At 45.8% G+C, this 22319-nt stretch overlaps 1 protein-coding gene across 1 annotated transcript in view; it reads right to left on the reverse strand.

Annotated features, from left to right (window-relative positions):
• The window catches only part of PKD1L2 (polycystin 1 like 2), an 88036-nt gene that overhangs the window by 62669 nt on the left and 3048 nt on the right, over positions 1 to 22319 (reverse strand). The window contains 6 exon segments of the mRNA XM_021705319.1: positions 1002 to 1079; positions 3233 to 3637; positions 5398 to 5627; positions 14170 to 14317; positions 16682 to 16792; positions 19943 to 20122. Coding sequence (XP_021560994.1) covers positions 1002 to 1079; positions 3233 to 3637; positions 5398 to 5627; positions 14170 to 14317; positions 16682 to 16792; positions 19943 to 20122 — 1152 coding nt within the window.

Raw genomic sequence — 22319 nt, forward strand, 5'->3', positions numbered from 1 at the left:
CCTCAAGACTTCTGGAAATATCCACAAAGAGGCGCTCTTTCTCTAGGGTTAAAGATTGAGGCCTGGGGCCATGCTGCTACTGCTTGAGAAGAGGGAATCAGAATGAAGCCTAAGTAGAACCAAGAGATGGGGAGAGAGAGACTTCTGATGACACTGAGTGATTGGATCCAGCTGCGCCTAAACCCTGGCCTTTTCCTTTTCTGAGTTGATAGAATTTCCCTTTGACTTGAGCCAGTTTCAACTGCTTTTCTGTCCCTTGCTACTCAAAGAGTCCTGGCAAACACATGTGCGATGAACTTTTAGCTCTGTGACTGCTACTGTTGGTTGCCTGCCCCGCAGCCAGTACTCCACCCTCCTTCCTGGTTGCCAGAATCCACCTTCTCCCACAAAGCTGGAGGTGCTGGATACCTGCTTCCTAGCATCCCTTACAGCTGGGGTATATGACCCCAGCTGATGATCTGAGGGGAAGATTGCTGGGGACGAGGGGAAAAACACCCCCCCTAGTAACAAGAGCTACAGAGAGGGAAGTGGGGTTGTGCAGCTGCTGGATAATGCTGGGCTGATATGTGATGTCTGGAACTGCAGCAGCTGTGTTGATGAGATGCAAGCCTAAGGACAAAGCAGAAGCTCTGAGGATGGCAGAACAGGACAACAGAGTGAGCCTGGGTCCTTGCTGCTGACACTGAGTCACTGAACCAATCCTGGAACTACCTCCTAACTTCTTAGTATGTGGGATAATAAAGCCTTGAACGTAAAGCCACCTTGGTTGGGCTTTGTGTTGCTTGGAGCTTAAAGCAACATAACGAATACAAACTCAGATGTTTTAGAATTCTGTAACAATGGTTGAATGTGTTACTGCGTATATCACTGCCCCTTAACATCTGTAGAGCAAGGTAAGTATTCAGAGGTTTGTTTTGAAGAGTTCCTCACTGGATTCCAAGCAAGTACAATGCCCCAGACTCCTGGTCACGAGTTCTATACCCCTTGCAGAAATTCCTTGCCTGTGACAGTGATGCTTCCGACTTCCAAACTTAAGTTTGAGAAGGCATTCCTCACCATCACAGTGACCAGAAAGGTGCCTGCAATGCAGAGTAGAGAATTATGGGTGTTGCAATAAATTGTTTAACTTATGCTGAGACAGCTCTCCCAGCATGTGCTTCTCAGGTCCACTGACAGCAGCATTTGAATCTTTCATCCTCTGAGCATTTAATGAACCCCTCTTGTATACCAGGCATGGTGCAAGGCTCTGGGGACACAGAGATGAATGAAATGTGGTCTTTGTCTTCAAGGTCCTTATAGTCTAGTAGATGTGCAGGAGACCAAGTGCCAAACCATGGCAGAAATTGGCATGGGGGCATTGTGGACACAGAGCAGGGGGTCACTTCATCAATCATGGTTCATGGCAGGGCTAAAGCTAAAGTTCCAAGGACGAGTAGTGCTCATTAGTCAGATTAGAGAGGAGATTCCAGCAGAAGGAAAGATATGACAGGACTTTTAAAAGATTGAGGGGTAGAAAAGGGAGAGAAGGATTTGTAAGACTTGGGGTAATTGTGTATCCCTCTCCTCCTCCCTCATGGGGAAGGGTGGTGGGTGCTACCTTCTCAAGTCTAGAGGGAAACTCATCAGAGGGGACCCTTGGAAAGGTGGATATGTGCTCTTTGCAGTTGAGTACCCCCATGGAAGGGTTCCTTACTTATGCCCTTGAAGGATGGTCTATGACAGGGGGTGGAGTGAGAGGGAGAGAGGGAGGGAGGAAAGGTCTGTATTCCTGCCTTTGGAAACACCTGCAGTCGCTGGTAGCAGGCCAAGGAAAAGGTGAGAATTTTCTACAGACCAGGTGTTTGTCTTGGGGAGAGGGCTTGCTGGAAAGGGTGGCAACAATGAGAACAAGGAGTGACCTTGTTGGTGATCCAGAAGAAGCAGCAGCTGGGCAGATGTGGCCAGCTGAGGGAGAGGCATCACGCCCATCCTGGGAGCTGAGGGACACAGCAGGGACCTCAAAAGCCCATAGAAGCTCCCCCAAGAGGTAGCTGCAAACATCTGCTGGGCCCTGAAAGCAAGGACTGGGCCAGCACCACGAAGTGAGGGCCTTCCTGTCCTACCTGGTTCTGTCTCCTTCCTCCTCACCTCCTTCATCCCTAGAGTCATCCAAATCTGTTTTTCTTGTGGGGAGACTACTTATCATCTAAGAGTGAGCTAAAACCTCACAGGGCCTGCAGAGATTTTATCTATCATTCCCTGCCAGGCAACTTTTATAGAAGACAAAAATTAATTTACATTTGAATTATAGCCTATATATTGTGCTTATTTTCCATTGTCATTTCATTTCATTCTGGATTCTCTGTTTCAAGCTGGACCTCTGATACCTGGCGAAGTTCCAGTGTTTTTCTTCTCAAATCTGTCATTTAACCTGCTATTTCTTTTGCCAGCTCTGCGGCTGAGGGCATGGTAGACCCACACCTGTATAGTGTTCCCCTCTTTATTACATACCTCTGAGACCCAGGGCCAGGGACCCCAGGGTACAGGGTTCTGGTGGGCTGGAGACTCTGTGACCCTCATCACATTCCTGCCTGCTGACCTCACCGCACTGCCCTGAAGGACTCTCTGTTCTCTCCAGATTAAATGCAGATGTTGGCTGTGGTCACCTCCCCTGGTGGTGCCAGCCAGTCTGTCACCCTATCTCTGTTCCAGCCCCCATCATGACTCTTCCTCTCTTCTCCCTCCCTCTCCCACCCTTGTTTTTACCTCTCTCTCTCCCCCAAGGGCATGGACTGGTTTCCTGAACCACACTCGCCTCTAGAAATGATGGAAAAATTGGAATACACCAGTTCTCCTTCAGTGGTTCTCAGTGGGGGAGATTTTGCTGTCCAGGGGACAGTTGGCAATGTCTGGAGGCATTTCTGGTTGTCATGACTTAGGGGCCTGGTGCTACTGGCATCTAGTGGATAGAAGCCAGGGATGCCGCTAAACATCCTACAATGTGCAGGACGGTCCCCACAACAAAGTATGATCCATTCCCAAATGTCAGAAGTGCCAGAATTGAGAACCCCTGTGACTCTGAGCTCTATGAGGGCAGATAATATGTCTCTTCCTTATTTTGTGACCTAGGCTGGATGCTGTGAACCAGGTTTGTGACCAGGACACACCAAAACTGGCTGGCGGGATGCTGGATACCCAAGTTGGGAAGGAAAGAGGAGGGAAGTTTGGGAGGTGGCCCACCAACCCCAAGTACCTTCAAGAGGAACTGCCACATGGTAAATCCCAAATGGCCGTTGGAGGCTTTCTTCTTGATGGGTGAAGGTTGCATTGAGTCCTGCCACTTCAAAGGTCAGGCCTTCTGGGATGCCATGAGCCACTGAGATGTTGACCAGTAGGTCTTCTCCAAGCTCCAAGTGGTCAGAACCCCAGGAGGCCTGTAGCCCTGACAGAGGCTCCATGAAGTGGACTGTGATGTTCCTAGAGGGTGCAGAGGTGGTGGTGTTGCTGGTGGCTCGGATCTCCAGGTGGTGCATCCCAGGGCCCATCCTCTGCTGAGCTGCTCTGTCCAGGGTCAGATTGTAGGGTAGCAGGCCCCTCGGTGTGGTGAACTCAGCCAGGGTTATGTTACCCAACAGTGCAGTGTAAGTCACCCCAGTTCCTATGTGGGGTAAGAAATATTTAAGAATGTTGGCAACAACCACGCTGTAGATTGTACCGAGTTAGTTAAGACTCAAGCTCTGAGGTCAGATTATGGATATAGCTAGGGGCATGGTACAGCCATAAAGACATATGGAAGGATAAGTCCCAACCCCAAGTATTAACTGTGATTATCTCTGAGTGATGGATACATGAATGATTTTCCTTTTTGGGTTCTCTCTGCTCATCTGCACATTCTAATTTATACTATACATGTGTTACCCATAAACTTAAAGGTTTGTAATAAAGATTTGAGAACATTTTGTTGACAGGTTTGGCCTTGGAGGGAGGAAAGCTAACAAGGGAGCATCTCCCGAGGCATGGCTGATTTTTATGCATGACAATTAGCCTCCAGTCTTGTTCTAGGCAGGAGCAGGTGAAGCTGTTTCCTTCCACCTCCATGGCAGACTGCCTGGAACCCTGCTCTACAGGAGTACTCAGCCTGTCCACATAGCGCTGGCTATCCTAAATGGATGCTGAATACTGTGGTTGACTCTTAAAATCTGATTTAAACCACCAAATTAGGATTCTTTCCAATAGAAACCAAGCGAGTATATTTCTTGTTTGAGTGATGATGTTGCAGCTGATGCTGCCGAAAGTAATGTTAGCCCTCTGACTTTTATGTTTACTGCTCCCTCTCCCCACACTTGGCGAAGAGTAGGCACTCAATTATATTTGTAGAATGAAAAAATAAATGAAGGATTATTTTAGGTTTCCCAGTGCACATAGCAGCCATCTTCAGCCAACAAGCACACCGGAACAGAGAGGAGCCCCGAGTACCATGTTTAAGGACCCACGGTGGCTCCATTAAGTCACTGCTGAGTGAAGCTCCAGGAGCTGTGAGGTCGGACTGAGTCATGTCCTCCCCTCTGCAGCTCTGCAGCACACGGTTTACCTCAACAGGCTTCAGTCCAGATCTCAAATTGGACCTGTGCCTGCAGGAAAGATGCTGCCTTTGGTGAGGATGGGTCAGAGTTGGTAGGGATTGAGAAAAGGGATGATATTCAGAGTATTCAACAACTGAAACTGCGTGGGTCCCTCCTGACCAAATAGGATGGATGTTCTGATAAATCAGAATGGACACTGTGACCAAGCAGAATAGATGCTTTGACCGATCAGAAGGGATACCTTGCCTAATCAAAATGGACATGATGACCAATAAGAATGGCCTCTGTGACCAATCAGAAAAGAAACTGGCCAATCAGAGCAGACACCAGCCATAGCAGCTCCTGTGGGTGTAGCAGTATATGTCACTGAATAGCAGTCCTGATTGGGGGCAGCATCATTGTGCCAAGCTGGTCAGTGCTGGCCACGCTGAGATGACCTCTGGCCCAGCTGGTAGCCCTCCCAGTCCTATTCAAGTTCCCCCAACAAGGAGTGACTTGGAAATTCAGTTCTTCTGATGAGACCGTGTGCATGCAAAAAAGGACATTTGGAAGGCTGAGAGCTTCACTAGCTTACTGGGCTTGTGACTTTGAGCCAATTTCTGAACTTTCCCTGCATTTCTTCATATGTAAAACGGAGATAATAGTAGTACATACTGGGTGGGCTAGTACATGTAAAGCACTTAGACCAGTTCCGGGCACATACTAGGTGCTATTGAGCTAAAAAACTGACTCAATATATGAGTGCTGTTAGTATTCACTAAAGCCTGGGAGTTGGGTGGATAGATTTGAGGAAGAATCAAGGTTGCCTTGACCTTGACCATTTCTGTAGACTCACCTCCATCAAGTACCACCTGAATCCACAACGGGTCCCCAAAGACAGCGCGGCAGAGAGGGCTGGCTCCTGACTTGGACAGGCTGGAGCACCCGGTCACATGGAGCCTCTCCATCTTGTCTCGGATGGTCACGTGCTTCTGAGCCATCACGTGCCACTCAGTGGTTGTGCACTCGGCAAACACAGTGAATTCCCCAGGGGCTCTGAACTGGTGGGTCACATTGCTGGATGAACTGCAGGCAATAGTCGGTGTTAGCAGTGTTGCAGACACACAAACACATGCATTCACACATGTGTGCACACATGCACTCACCCACCTCATGCTCCCCTGTTCTGCAAAGACAAACAGATGAAGAAAGAGACGCTACACAACCAAGCTGTTGGTGTTCATGAAGGTTACATTGAGATTTCTGGAACAGGTGGGAGTGGAAGAAAGAGCAGTGACCAGCCAGGGAGTTGAATATTTGGTTACAAGTCCTTTTTCTGCTATTTATTCTTTCTGTCATTCACATAAATCCCCTCTCTGGGTCTTCTTGCTTTATCTGTAAAATAGTATGCCCCAGCCTACCCTTCTGAGCCATATTTTCCCCATGTTTAAAATGGGATCCTGTTCCAAATGTATCAGAATTATGGGTATGTTTTGCTTCTCATTTTCCCAAGGAAACTAGTTAAAAATCTCTAACATGGCCTGTAAAGACCCACATGACCTGCCTTCCTGACCTCACCCCCATCTCCTGCCACACCCCTCTAACTCTATGTCCACTCAGACCTCTTCTCAGTTCCTGGAATGTGCCACCTCCTGTCTGCTTCAAGGCCTGCAGGTGTGCTATTCTTTGCTGGGAAGGCTCTTACCCATCTCTGCTCACACTCATGCTGCTCCTTCCATTCTCAGCTTAAACATCACCACCTCAAGGAAGCCTTCCTTAGGTCCCTAAAAAGGAAATGCTGTAGCTTCTTCTGATTCTTCTCTGCTAGGTCGTCAACACAGTGTCTTGTCTAATTCTCAGTTATAAACCTGGCACCTAGCACAGCACCCAGCACAGAGTGGATGCTGAGAAATATTTGACAAATGAACATATTTGTGAAAAAGCTTGGAAAACAGTAACCTGACTTTTGGTGCTGGCCACCACGGTGTAAGCCTACCACGGCCTATTTCTTCCATTGATTACAATGAAAAACCTGGGCAGATTTCAAAAAAACTTCCTGAGGATTCTGAAAAGTAAACAACAGCAGACAGTTGGGGAAGAAAGTGAAAACTTTAAGAATTATCCATAAAGATGGCATTTTCCTGTTTTGTCTTTCTTTTAAACCTCCTTTATCTCTTGGCTTTGTCCCTAGGGTAGCCTGAGTCACAAAACTGCGCAATGAATGAAGAAAACAAAAACCCCAAGAGAAATCCCCTCTGTTTAGCCAGAGAACCAGGAAAAGGGACCCAGTGAGCTCAAGAACACAGGGAAAATATCTGGTTTTGTTTTGTGTTCTCTCTCTTTTTTTTCTCTCTTGGCCCTGACCCAGGCTGTCCTCCCTCAGAGCTGTATTGACTGCATAGGGTGATGCAAACACCAAATCCCCAAGAGAAAACCCATCTTTCTAGCCAGAGGAGCAATGAAGAAAGACCTGTGGGAGCTGGAGATTGTGGGAGAAACCCTGAAAAGGAGAGATGTGGAGAGGAGGATCCCCCACTTCTGTGAACAGCCCAGCACAAACCATGACCTCCCCCACAGATTATACTGTAAAACAGACCCAAAGACACACAGCCAAGGCTTTGTTGAAGTCAAACTACAACATAAATACCACCCTGAGTGGCACATGAGTGGGGCAGACCCAAACAACTTTGGAAACTGAATGGACATGGGAGCCATTGCTCACAGAAGGCAAGTTATAAAACGTGGTCTGAATCTAACCGGGGGGGGGGGGTTGCCTGCTAAAAGAAAACAAACAAAAATCCATTTTCCAGAGGATTTTAACAGGATCCAGAGTCTCAGAACCTACTATCAAAATGTCCAGAATACAATCCAAAATTGCTTGATATACAAAGAATGAGGAAAATTTGATCCAATCTCAAGGGAAAACATAATAGATGTCAGCCTGTAGACGACTCAGGGGTTAGAATTATCAGACAGACTTGAAATCCGCCATTATAGCCATGCTCCATGACATAAAAGCAAACCCTCTTTAAATGAATGGAAAGCTAGACATTCTGAACAGAGAAACAGAAACTGTTTTTTTTTAAAAATGGAAGTTTTAGAAATAAAAAACACAATATCTGAAATAAAAAACTCCCTGGATGCAATAGCAGAATAGTGACGACAGAGGAAAGTTGGTGAACTTGAACATAGAGCAAGAGAAAGCATCCAAGTTGAAGAACAGATATTAAATAAATGTAAATATTAATAAAATATTAAATTTTTAAAAATGAGCATCATCAATCTGTGTGACAATATCAAAAGATAAAATATTTGTGTCATTGGAGTACCAATAAGAAGAGAGAGATTGGTGTAGAAAAGTATACTCAAGAAATAATGGATGAAAACTTCCCCAGTTTGGCAAAACACATACATTTGAAGATTCAAGAAGCTCCATGAACCCCAAAAGGAAAAAAGTTAAAGAAAACCATGCCCACACATATAGTAATCAAACTGCTGAGAATCAAAGATAAATGAGATAAATCAAAAAATCAAACTGCTGAAAAAAATGGCACATTACATGTAGAGTTGTGAGTGACTGTAGATTTCCCCTCAGAAACCCATGGTGGTCAGAAGACAGTGGCAACATCTTTAAGTGTTGAAAGAAAAGAACTTTCAACACTTAATTCTATATCCAGCAGAAATGTCCTCCAGGAAGTGAAGCAAAATAAAGACATTCTCAGGAACAAAGAAATCCTCTAAGAGAATTTGTTGCCAGAAAATCTGCTATAAAAGAAATGGTTAAGGGAGTTTTTCCAGCTGATGGGAAATGGTATCAGAGGGGAACTGGAATTTCAGGGATGAAGGGAGAGCACAAGTAATGGTTAATTATTTTGGTAAATGCATAGGCTACTTTTCTCCTCATAAGTTCTTTAAATGTGTATGACTGTTGAAAGGGGCTTTCAATGTATGTAACTGTCCTATGTAGGACAATTATAAAGGAGGTTGGGCAAAGGGACCTATATGCCAGTAAGGCTTCAACATTTTACTTAAGTCAGATATTAACTCCATGTAGACAACGAAAGGTTGGATATGTGTATTGTAATCCCTGAAGCAACTACTAAAAAAGTAATAAAGAGAACCAAAAAAGCTGATAGATATGTTAAAATGGGATACTAAAAATATTCAAATACTCCAAAAGAAGACAAGAAGGGAGAGGAACAGAGGGAAAATAAACAGAAGGGCAAAGAGAAAACAAATAACTAAATATAGTAGACCTAAATCTAACTATATCAATAATTACATTACTTGTAAATGGTCTAAACACAAAAATTATTGTGCCAGATGGAATTTTAAAAAACCAAGACTCAACCAAAGATTGTCTACAAGAAGTCTACTTTAAATATAATGATAAAGATATGTTAAAAGTACAAGTATAGAAGCTTCACCAGCAAACACTAATGAAAAAATGCTTGATAAGGCTTTATTAATATCAGACTATGTAGATTTCAGAACAAGAAAATATTACTCTTTAGAGAAATGTGAAGGATGGTTTTGAATAGCAAAATCTGGGCTATTTTTCAGGGATCTGCCTGGAAGAAGCAACTCATTCCATTCTCTGAACTCTGCTGCCAACTGAAATTGCCCAGGACTAAAAGGCAGAGAAATGGATTTTTCCTGATCTGTCTCCAGTGAGCCCACCCAAGGGAGAAGACAACAAAGTCGTTTTAGAAACTGCTGCCAACAAAGGGAAGATACGCTCAGAGTACAAAGCAACAGAGGCAACAACTAAACATTTTGTTATGATGCTGTGAGCCGGCAATTCCACTCCTGGGTGCAAACCCAACAGAAATGTGTACATGTGTGCACAAAAGACTTGTGCTCAAATGTTCACAGCTGCACAATTTGTAATTGCCCAAATGGGAAACCACCCCAAAGGCCTATCAACACTAGAATGGATAAGTAAACTGAGGAATGTCCATACAATGGAATGGTATACAGGAATGAGAAAAAAGAAATCATAATTATACACAACAATATGGATAAATCTCAAAAAGGCACTATTGAACAGATGTCAAACACAAAAGAGAATACATTTTATGATTCCATTTATAGAAGTTGCAAACAGGTTGCACTGATTGATAGTGGTAGGAATCAGTACCCTTGGGGGCCTGAGGAGGATTCCTGGGAGACAGGTCGTGTTTTATTTCTTGATCTGAGTGCTGGTTACATGGGTGTGTTCACTGTGTAAAAATTAACTGAGCTGTGTCTTTTTGTGCATTTTTTGCATGTATCTATGCTTCAATAAAAAATATAAAAATTAGTTTAAGATACTGCCACTCACTGATTTGTACATGCTGCTGGGTAGTTAACATTAATGGGATGCAGCTTTTCTTTAAAAAGAAAGAAAATGGAGAAGGAAGCTCACATTTTTTATCTTTGCTCATAATGTATAATTGTTAAGAATACCAAGGTCCGTGTCGTTTTGTTAATGTCACTCACAGGTTGCTAGCCAGCTTGGTGGACAAGGCCCTCTGACCAGATCGGGCAGTGTGGTGGAATGGAGAGGGTAGGAAGCTGGAAGTGAGGTCTCCAGGACTCCCATCAGTCACCTGTATAACCTAATGTCTCAGTGCCCTTGTCCATACAATGAGGCAAGAGCCATTCCTGGCTGGGTCATTCTAAGGTTTACATGAGACCATGGCTGAGTAAGTACCTGGCATGTAATAGACTCAAATATTGTAGTTTTATTTTTATAATAGGATGACATTTATGCCACTTAGCCTCTTAAAAATAAAAGTAGTGCCTACTTCTATGTAATATGAATGTAATGGCAACAGTTACCCATTTTTGAGAATCAACTCTGTGCCAGTTCTTTTCTTCTTTGTAGTCCCATTTAGTCCTTAAATTACCAAGCCACTATTAGCAATACTTGCAATAATATTAACAATCACAGGTCATGTACCTGAATGGCCTGAAGATTCTTATATATCCTCTGTAGTGGATGCATGTCACCGAGAGTCTATCCTTCAAGACCAAGGTCTGCATCCCCCCAACACTCTGGCGTGTTAGTGCCAGAGGGCTCACACCTGAATCCATCTCCAGGAATTCCCCTTAGCCAAAGGGAGCTGCCTCCCTCAAGATGCCATCTTGCCTCCAAGGGCTGCCCAGTGCCAGGGTACAAAGTTTCACTCTCTTGCCTCAATCAAGACAGGTCCCAGCTCTAGAGTTCTCTGTGGAGATTGGAGGGGCCTGTGTTGCTAGTGCATCCCAGTCCAACTTTTGCCCCTGCTCCATCCTTGTACCCCCCAGGAAACCTGTTGCCCCACAAATCAGTTTCCTGGTATCCAAATTACATATTCTAAAAACAATTTCTCTAAACTGGCTGGCATCAAGGCTCTTCATCAGCAGACCTCTTTTGAGTTTTCCAGCATCATCTTTCATTTTTCCCACACACCCCTGAACTACCGTTGTAATAAGACGCTCGAAGTTATGTGAGGAGGCCACGCCCCTTCACATCCATGACCTCCCTTTCTCTACCACCACTCCTCCTGCCTGATTCCCCCGAAAGACTTCAGTCCTTTGTGACCATCACCTCCCACATAATTCCTCTGAGCCTCCCAAAATTCTGTACATCTAGGTCACCCTAAATTTTGTGTTGTCTTGAGAATTACCGATTTCCTGGGAAGTACCCCCTTGCAGACTCAGTTGTGTGCAGGGGCAGCTCTGAATAGACTCAAGAATGACGGCAATCCCCGGATATGTCTGTAGGTGGCGCTGAGTTACCCAACGCGGGACAAGGACAAATTTCACCTTAGCAAATTGTTCCATAAGGCGCGTGATCAATTTCAGAAACATAGACAGTTTCCCACAGCAAACAGTAAAGCAAAACAGCCTGACGTTCAAATGAACACAAGACATGGGGAATGCAAGGCGAGAAGGAGCTTCTCAAGGAGAAATCCTTTGACTTTTATTATGCTGTTTCTGTTTGAGATTGGATTCTCCCCAATCAGCTCATGCTATTTGTCTACAACAGAGCTGAAGTGTCTGATTTACATTTTAGCTTAACAAGGAGTTAAGCAAAAGCAGGGTTCTGTACAAATACATGAAAGAAAAGCACAGTGATGTTCACACAAGGTATGTGACTTCTGTATACTTAAAATTCATGCCATTTCTAAAATTCTGGCTGAGGCTGCTGGTGCTGATAAGAAAGCATCAGAAATGTATCTCCCAAAGTTAACAAAAATGATAGAAGAAGGTGGGCAGGTAGTTTCAAAGTCCAACAAGTTTTTAAAATAGATGAAATTGGATTGTTTGAGAGGAGTGATGGCAGAGGGTATCACCACTACTTCTTTTGGAAAGAAAGAAAATGCCAGTGGCTTTGGCTTTGAGCTAATGCCCAGAGGGATTGCAAATGTAAAACACTGATTATTGTTTCTCTTCAATTATCAAAAACTTTCATCACAGAGTCTGCAGACCACAAGATAACAAACACCCTTCACCTCACCATCCAGAGTTGACAAATACTAGCATTTTGTCCCATTTTCTCCAGTTTTTAGCTACTGTTTGTTTATTACTGGAATGTCCTTGTTTAACTAAAGGTCTTAGCAGGGCTACCGACAGTCAATTTTGACTAATGCCAAATGCAAGTTGTTTAAAATTTGGGAGCCGGAAGATTGTGTAGCTGAGCATTTGTTGTTTTACCAATGAAATGGTAGCAAGGAAGAAACCTGCAGAACAAGGCCATGGGTATTTATGTCACTTAAACATTTTCTTCCCCAAAGCATCTACACATGTAATGTCTCGTTTTACTCCATGAAACAACCAAGGCAGTCATAAATATAAATGCAAGAGGGAAGGAAATGGAAACCCAAGACCAGGGATTGTCTCACACATGTTAGCAGCAGCTGGGATTAGAACCTTGGCTTCTGGACATGCCATTTTATTTTGACATAATGGCAGGATGCGTGAGACCTCAAAAGACCATTGGGTTTGAAACCAGCACTCACCGGAGCAGATTTGGGCCATGGACAGGACTGGCCCCCTCTTGGCCCCACCCCACCCAGGGCTTCCCTCAATGCCGAGCATGCACAGGGCTGGATTCAGAACCTCTAGCTCCAAAAAGCTAGAGCTGCAGATGTTGTGGAGTAAGGAGAGGGACTATGGGCCTCCATGATTTCCCTGGGGATTCATGTTGAACTGAGGACCCCTATAAGAAGCCTCCAAACCCAATGAGGATCTGAAAATTCTGGAACATTCTCAGGTACCCAGCAGAGCAGAATGGAGCTTACCCCAGGCCCAGGTAGGACTTTGAAATGTTATGAACCAGGTTCAGCCTCTATCAGATTGGGAAGGCTCTGCTCCCCTAGAGGATTCAGAGTAGGGCCTTCAGGCCCTGATGCCACATGCTGTATAATCCACTGGGGCTTCAGAGCCTCAGCTTTGACGCCAGCCAGTCCTGGTTTGCATCACCATGCTGCCACTCTCTAGCTGCATGGCTTGGGCAATGCCACTATAACCCCTCTGAGCCTCAGTTGCTTTGTCTATAAAAACAAGATAATAATTACCTAGCTCAGCACTGTCCAATAGAAATACAGTGTGAGCCACATGTGTGTATGTTTTGATAGCCACATTGAAAAAGTAAGAATAGAGAAAATTATTATATATATATATATACATATATATATATAATAATTTTCTTTAACCCAATATATCCAAAATACTTTCATTTCAACATGTAATCAATATAAAAAAATTAGTGAGATATTTTACATTTTTTACAGGAAGTTGGGGGGGAGCTAAATCTTCAAAATCCCACGTGTATTTTACATTTACAGCATATCTTAAGACCTGCCACATTTCAAGTGTTCAGTAGCTCATGTGGCGGGTGGCTATTCTATTGGATAGGGTTGCAGTGAGGATTAAATGAGATTATATGTGAGATTATATGTGAAAGCTGCTTGGCTGGACTGTTTTTAACGTTGCTACTCTTATTTTTTATTATTCTTGCCAACAGAAAACATTCCCACACCCAGGTGAGCATCTTCTTCACCTCATTACCGACTCCTTGGGCAGTGACCCAGGAGAGATTCTATCCAGAGCCAAGCCATAAGGACCCAGCTCTTCATCACTTCATGTGGACTCCATCATGAGAAAACCTGTGAATGCCACTTCTCCCATTCCTGTATGTATGCCCCTTGGTATTGTGGCTCTGCCATTCCTTCCATCAACAGGTGGAGTCCATTTCTCCACCTGTTGAAGCTGGGCTTGGCCATAGAACTTGCTTTGGCCAATGAGACATTAGAAAATGTGACACAAGTAGAGATTTGAGAAATGCTTGCACATTAGGCTTTGTTCTCACTTGCTACTAGAAACCCTCAGACACCATGTCTGTGAGGCTAGGCTAGCCTCTTGGGTTATGAGCAACACACACTGCTAGCCAACATTCAGCTAGCCACCAGACATGGAAGTGAGGACTTCTGAGGCCATTCACCCCCAGCTAAGCTGGCCCAGATAAGCAAAGCCACTTAGCTGATCCAAAGAACCAAGAGAAATAATATTATTGTAAGCTACTAAGTTTTGGGATGTTTTGTTATGCAGCAGAAACTGATAGATACATCCTGACTTAAGTCTCAGAGATTCCTCTTACCTGGGGGGGTAGTAGGGATTGAAAGTGTGGCCATCTCCTGTACTAATTATACATGACAGATTTCCAGTGAAGGGAGAGAGGAGCCATGTGAGGGAGATGGTGACATTTTCAAAGATGAAACTTTCATTGGACACCATCAGCTGCAGGCCTGCAGATCAAAAAGGAAAATGCTGTGTGCCATCAGAAAGCAAAATTGCATGCTTCTGTTTAAAACCTACTCTCTTATATCCACCTGTCCTTCATCATCAGGTGAGGCTTTTAAAGTTTTTTAAATTTTATTTTTACTTTTTAAAGTTCTTTTGAATTTTATTTTTAATTCATAGGTAATAGGTGACCAAGGTACAGAATTTGAAATGTATAAAGGGTACAGAGTGAAAAGAAAGCCTCCCTTCCCTCCTTCAGAGGCAATCATTGTTAACAGTATCCAGGGTCACTTCCAGGGATGTCTACACACTCCCAAGCACATACATACTTTCCTATTTGTACAAACGGTGCAGGATGTATATTCACTATTTGACACCTTCCACTTTTTTCACTTACTGTATCTTGGAGATTGTTCTGTATGAATTCAGTTAGAGCTGCCTTGTTCTTTGTAATAGCTGCACAATGTACTCTAATTTATTTAACCAGGATTCTATTGATTGTCTAAATGTATTTTATCATGTTTAAAAAGACAAAAGGCAAAGCACCTTTAGGAAAATCTACTTGGCTAAGGTGGCCAATGATTCATTGTAAGCCATTTAGTGCACATTAAATTCTATAAAACCTGAGCTTTCAAAGTTAGCATGGAGGATGGGGAGGGGAGTAGAATTTGCTGGGGCTTCATGCAGCCCTGGGCTAATTGTGCAGCATAATCTTTCAGTTTCCAAGCACAAACAAGGAAGGAAAAGATAGGAGATGAATACAAATGAAAAGGACTTTCCTGAGCTGCTCCGAACATTGTCGCCGTCCTGATTCACAGCTACCTGAGGAAACACGGACCATGGCTAGGCCCTTCCGGGCACTGTGGCGGGGGGCACAGGGATGCTGGATAAAGTCTCTCCTTTTACAAATCAGAAACACTGTGATCAGAACACACAGGTTCACAGGGGGGCAGGATATTTGAAATCACAGTTGGAGCAGAAAATTTTGTCTGGGGTCTCCAGACCCAGTACACCCGCTGCCCTAAGCAATGCATTGGTCCAATGACAGCCACACTGTGACTGGCAGATCTCCAAAGGGCACCATTTGTCCTTTAGCAAAACCACCAAATGGAAAGCACTGCCAAAACACATGGCCTCTTCTTCCCAGAAAACAGAATGAAGACATCCCGCTCACTCTAACTCCGCCGAAGGGTGTCTAGTAAACTAATGGTGCTGGGGAAACCTGTCCTCTCCTCGTCTCTGTGTGGTCCTCCCTCCTACATGGACCCTGCTCTCTTGGATGGCCCCTGGGGACCCCAACATTCCCTGACTCACTTCTTCCCTTTAGAGCTCCCTGCACCATCTCTCATGCTCTCAATAGAAGGTGCCGTTGTGACTAATTCCCTGGACAATGGCATAGGGGAAAGTGGCGTTCGTGTATGCTACTAATGGGAATGTAAATCAATGCAGCCATTTTGGAGTGTAAAAAAGCATATACCCTATGACCCAGCATTCCCTCTACTAGGGATCTCTCCTCTAAAAATAATCAGGCGCATGTCAAGATATATGCACAAGAATGAGCACTGCAGAGTGATACTTAACAACAAAAAGTCAGAAGAAACCTAAATATCCATCAGCAGGGAACTGGTCCAATAAATTTTGACATAATCTTATGATGGGATACTATGCAGCCATTAAAAGAATAAGGTAGTGACTGGGAGAGATGTCTAGGATATATTATTAAGTAAAAAAAAGTTGAGCTGTAAACTAACATATTTAACATGATTATATTTTACGTATATACATTCATACACAGTCATGTCTATGAAAACAGTTTGAAAAGCAGAGAATTTATTCTAAACATTTAACAGTGGTTTCCTTAAGGAGAGTAGGACTGTAGAATTGAAGGGAGGAATTCTTCCTTCTTGACTTATAAAACTTTTATAAAGTGTAATAATATGGGTTATTTTTATGGCTTTCAAAATTTGTAGTTTTTAGAAGTCCCTGTGTGTTCTAAAATGCAGCCTATGGGCAGGATGGTGGTTGAGTGGGTATGGGGTATGGTAGCAAGACATCTTTTGACTTCTTTCAGTCAAGCAATGTTGGTCTTGTCTGATGTGTTTATTGGGTCACGCCATGAAATTTAATTTGAAGGGTCCTGGGAGTTAAAAAATAAATATATTTTTAACTTCTGGCTTGACAGCTCATTTCTGCAATAGGAGCCTCAAACCCTTCACCCCATGAGGCTAGGCCAGGTGGGGAGGTCAGGTTGCAGGGAATCATCTGTGAGTGAGGAAGTCTCTTAGCGCACAGATCTCTCTGCTCCAAGTGGGGCTGGACCTGATGTGGAAATGAGGGAATTCCCATGTCCAGGCAAGCTGGGGACTCACCTTCCTGGCACTGGTAATGCACCCACAGGTAGCTGCCCTGGGTGGGGCACAGGTCTCCAAAGTAGGTCCCATCTGCTGCCACCTGGCATACTTGCAGCCCCTGGCACTGGCCTGGGAAGTGCCCGAATCCCAGCAGGAGTAGGAACAGTGTGAAGGATGAAAAGGGACAGGTTCAGACTGAGATGAATGACCTCTCATTCATTCATTCATTCATTCACCCACCCTCCACCCAGTGAATATCTGCTGGTATCCACTGAAGACCAGACACTGACCTAGGTACTAGGGGGAGAGAGAAGTAGGATTCTTTCCCTCAAGCAGCTCAGGGTCCAGCACAAGGGTTCTCAAATCTTAGAATACACCAGAATCTCCTGGAGGGCTCTGGAAGACACAGATTTCTAGACCCCACCCCCAGTGCTTCTGAGTCAGTTGACATGGGGGGTGGGCAGTGTAAGAATTTACTTTTCTAACAAGCTCCCAGATGATGCTGATGCTGCTGGCCCAGACACCCCACTTTGGGAAGCACTGGTCCAGTAGCATCCAGTCAGATGGCCTAAAGTGGGAACTTACATTTAGAGAACTGTCAAGGAGGCGAAAGATCGGGAATCCTGTCCAGGTGCCCACAGGAAGGAGAAGCATGGAGAGCCCAGGCCAGAAACTCATGTCATCCCAACACCTCTCCCTCCTGCCCAAGCAGATGAGTTACATGCCTACAGAGAAGCCTAGGAGAAGGACAGGCAAGTGCTGCCTGGTTGTAGGACTGAGCTCCCATTTCCATGCTGGATGTCAGCTGGGACCCACCCTTAGCTCCTAGAGGCTATTCTCTAGTCCTTGTGCATGGCCCTCTGTTATCTCAGAGCCAGCAATGGGGTATTGGATCTGTCTGACACTTGAACTCTGATTTCTCCATCAGCCCCATCTCTGGCTTCTAGCCAAAGAAATTTCTTTGTTTTTAAGGGATCGTGTGGTTAAATTGTGCCCACTTGGATAATCCAGATTAGGAGCCACAATTGCATCTGCAAAGTCCCTTTGCCATGTAAATTAACATATTCACAGGTATGGTATCTCATCATACCCAGAGTTCCAGGGATTAGGGTGGCAAATCTTGGGGCCATACCTCTGCCTATCCCAGACAGGAAGACATAAGAGGGCAGAGTTCTTTTCATCCTATCTTTTCATCCTCTCTCTGACTGCAGCTTCCTCTGGACAGGCCCTCCCTCATGGTCCTCGCTTCCAAGGGCAGCCTCCACCATGATTCCAGTACCCACTGGATGGCCCTGACTTCTGATTTTGGTAAGACCATCCCCTCCAGTTGTCCCTCTGGCCCTTAGGGGTGGCAGTGGCTTTCCATTGCTGCTAATCTCAGGTTTGTATCATTATCCCCTCTTTGACTTCTCAGCATTTCCATGCTGGGTAATCAGTTCCCTGTGTTCAATTTCCTCTGCTGAAAGACCTGGCTTGGTTTCTGTTTTCCTAATGGGACCTAGCTTGATACACTCGTCAATCAGAGTTCTGTACCCCAGCACTAGACTACAATCTCCAAGAGAGAGGGAGTGTTTTGTTTTGTTTTTGTTCGCTGCTGTATCTCCACTCCAGTACACAGAACAATACCCAGCACATAGCAGGTGAAAAATAACTTTTGCATGAGTAAATACATAGCACCGTTGCTCCTATCTGTTGTGGCATTGAGCACAGTGCTAGGTGATTGCTTGTATCCATATCTGTCTCCCCATTAGACTGCCAGCTCTTTGAAAAACAGACTGTTTGATTCATCCCTTTATCGACAGACCCCAGGTTAGAGCCTGGCACAATGTTGGGCTCAATGAATGTTTATTGACCAACTGACAATGAATGAGTGAGTGTGACACTTACATACAAACAGATTACCGTGGGATCCTGCCCAACTCTGTTCCTCTGATCCTTCCCAGAAGGATGCAGGGCTCCTCTCCAAGGTGCTCTCTGGGGTGTGGCTGCAAAGTTTGGAAACTTGCACCTGGGCCCTTGCGGAAGTAGCCCATTCAGTCCCCTGAAGGGGGACTCAGGCCGCCATGAAGGAGGCACATCCTTCAGCCCACCCAGCCCAGGCCTTTCCCCCTCAGAGGGACCACAGCCTCAGGGATGCCAGAGCAACAAGGAGAGTGGGTGGGAGCCAAGTGGCTGATTTCAGTATTTCCTTCCCCCGAACCTGCTCTAAAGGGACCAGGGACAATGTGGGCCAGACGTGGAGGGGAGAAGAACAAATCACTTTCCCAGGGAGACGCGGCACACTTCCCTAAACTGGGGATGAGGCTGCTTGGCAGGTTCTGGGAGTACAGGGCATTCCTCCCTGAATCCTCATGGGGCCTTTGGGTGGAGGCAGAACCCCTCAGTGAGTTGCTGAGAGGCACATGTAGGGAGATTCAGCCTGAGGCCCCAGAGCTTCCAGCTTGGGCATAGACTGCTGTGTCCTCCTTTGGCCTAGAAGTAACAGACCACCTCTCTTCCTGGCACCTTGTAGGCCTGACACTACTAACCACAGCAGAGAGGAGGGGGCCCCCTGTGTCCTGGACAGTAGACCCCCAGGAGGGTGCAGGGAGCCCCCATCATCCCTGAAACAACCCCTGTCACCAGGCAAATGCAGCTTAGAGGCAGATTTAATCTGATTTAGAAAAACAAAGCCATGGAGAAACTCTCCCACATGAATAAGAGATGCCACCAGGAATGTGTGTTTCAGCATTATTCATAACAGCGAGGATTAAGACAGAACCCATTCAACTCTCAACAGAGAAAGAGACACATCACAGTATAGTTATACAAGAGATTAAACAAATAAACTGGTACCTGTATCAAAGTGGATAATAGGAAATTTAAAGCCATACTCACTGCTCTAATGAGGGGACATTAAGCAAATATGGCATAATGTTAGGATTTAACAACGATGGGTAGTGAGTCTATGGGAGTTCACTGAAGTATTTTTATATAATATATATAATGTATGTTTGGAGTATTTAGAAATTTAAAAAAAGAAAGCAGTGTTTCTTACACCCAAGTGGAGTGGGGAGCAAAATGCCCCCCTGGCCCATCCAGGTGGGTTTGCTGTTGGGTGAGGGGGTGAGCCACGGCCTCCTTGCTTCCCTATATGGTGCTGTGGGCAGAGACTGGCCCGTTTTCCTAATGTGGGAGGCCCAGATACGAAGGTTTTTCAAACCTTCCAGACCCCTTGGCTGGGTTCGGGACCCCAGGAACTGCCCTTTCCCCACAGCCAGAGCTGTCCTTGAGTCTTACCTGCCACTTTGTCCTTGATGCTGGCCCAGCTGCATTCCTCCTCAGAGGGGCCTGCAGCACCCTGGGTGCAATAATGGGGAGTCTGGCGCCCATAGAAGGCGTCCTGGATCTGGATGACCTCCCCTGAGCCGCAGTGCATGGTGGCATTGAGGCCGTCACAGGCCACACTCTGGCCAGCACCTGTGACAAAGGGAAGGGGACACCTTAGGGAGGGATCATGGTCACGGCTAGGCAAGTGCCTGGTTGATGGGAAGTGGAAGGGTATCAGGGGTCGGGACTGAGATGAAGGGACACAGCAGGAGCCAGCTCCACAGGGCTGAGAAATAGAACGTGGAGGGCATGAACACGGCTCTGGAATGAGACTGCCTGGGCACAGATGCCACCAGCCACGCACTACCTGGGTGACCCTCTGCAAATTCCTTAGCCTCTCTGGGCTCCCTCAGCACAGGGGAGTGACAGCACCACGCCACATAGGGTCTTTAGGAGGATTAAATGAGTTTATACATGCAGAGTAAGGGCTATAGAACCGGCAACTGTATTCTCCTATTTTTTAAAGATTTTATTTATTTATTTGACACAGGGATGGGGGAGAGCAAGCACAAGCAGGGGAAGGGGCAGAGGGAGAAGCAGGCTCCCCGCTGAGCAAGGAGCCCAGTGTGGGACTCAGTCCCAAGACCCTGGGATCACAACCTGAGCCGAAGGCAGCCGCTTAACTGCCTGAGCCACCCAGGTGCCCTATATTCTCCTATTTTGAGTACCTTCTTTGAGCTTTATCTGAAAGCAATGCCTGGCATATGATAGATGCTAAACCAGCTTTTGTTGAATGAATCAGTCTTCATACCAATCCTAGAAGCTGGGCTACTGACCTCCCCACTAGGAACATCAGGCTCAGGGAGGGTCACTGTGCTGAGACCCTCCTCCAGACCAGCTACTGGCATGTGGTCCACGTTTGGTAAACATTTGTTAGAAAAGAACACTCTGGCTCAGCTGGGCACAGCCAGAAAGTAGGAAACTGGATCCAAACTCAGTCCTGTCTGCCCGGTGGGAACGCCACAGGGTAGGGGATGAGACCAAAATCTGTGTTCATTTCCTATGGCTGCTGTACAAATTATCACCAAACTAATGGCTGAAGCCAGTACAAATCTATCATCCTCTAGTTATGAAGGTGAGAAGTCCAAAATGCATCTTACTGGGCTAGTATCAAGGTGTGGGCAGGCCTGGTTCCTTCTGGAGCCTCTAGGGGATGGTCTGCTCCCTAGCCTTTTCCATCTTCCAGAGGTACCCAGTTTGTTGAATTGTGACCCCTTCTTCCATCTCCAAAGCCAGCAGCACTGCATCTGCTAGTCCCTCTGACCATAGGCAAACCGAGGTTCAGGTCTCATCATTGTCACTTCCCAGCTGTGTGGCCTTGGGCAAGGAGCTTACCCTTTCTGAGCCTCACTATTCTTAGCTTTATAATGGACCTACAATAGAACAACAGAGGTACTTCTGAGTACCTCTGATGAATACACACAGAGTGCACAGCTCTGTGTCTGGAGGTCCTGCTTGATACATGTTAGCTGTTCATGGTGTGACCTCAGACCATGGCACCAAGACTCTGGGGGCTGGCAGATTCTGAGATAGGCTTCAGATTGGGTTGCAGAAGGGGGTGAGGCTTTGGGAGGGCTGTGATAAGCAGAGAGGGAAGTGGTATGACCCACGGGTCCCCGAAGGTACAAGTTTTCAGAATTAGCCAGGCTAATTCTGACACCTATTTAAACCCAGACAAGGGGGGGAATTGGGGCAGGGGGGCTCTGTAAATGCCTAAACCCAGAATGGGCCCTGGGAGCTAGGATTCTTCACTGAGGCGCTTGGAGGAGGGGGCTGATCCCAGGAAGCCTGGAAGTTTTGTCAAGCCTGACTTGAAAGTGAGGGGACCATGGGGCAGCTTGGCTCCTAGACCATGACAGGCAGGACCCAGCATGGGGCCATGGGCCACTCATGTCAAGGTTCTTACACAGAGTCCCAGGGAAGGGTCCCCAGGGTGCAAAGGGGGTCAACCATGGACAGCAGCTAAAAAGAACACAAGATCAGAGTGGGGGGGAATTCAGGAGTCAGGAATGGTGGGTGGTGGGGACTCAGACCCAGGCTGGCCAGGGCAGCAGGAATCAAGGGTGAGTGAGAACAGCCTCCTGGGACCACATCTCCTTCACTGGAAGATTGGAAAAAGAGAGTAAATAGGTCTGGGCATTTGCCCCTAGATGCAGATATCTGAGAGGAAAAGAGGGACAGGAATGAGACTAGTAGGCAGGAAGGCAGGTAAGTGGACGGGGAGAGGTGGGGTATAAGCTGGGGAGACAATATGAGACAGGCACAGAGTGCCACACAGACAGAGATG

This window comes from Neomonachus schauinslandi, chromosome 16 (genome assembly GCF_002201575.2).
Source record: "Neomonachus schauinslandi chromosome 16, ASM220157v2, whole genome shotgun sequence".
Classification (NCBI taxonomy): Eukaryota; Metazoa; Chordata; class Mammalia; order Carnivora; family Phocidae; genus Neomonachus; species Neomonachus schauinslandi.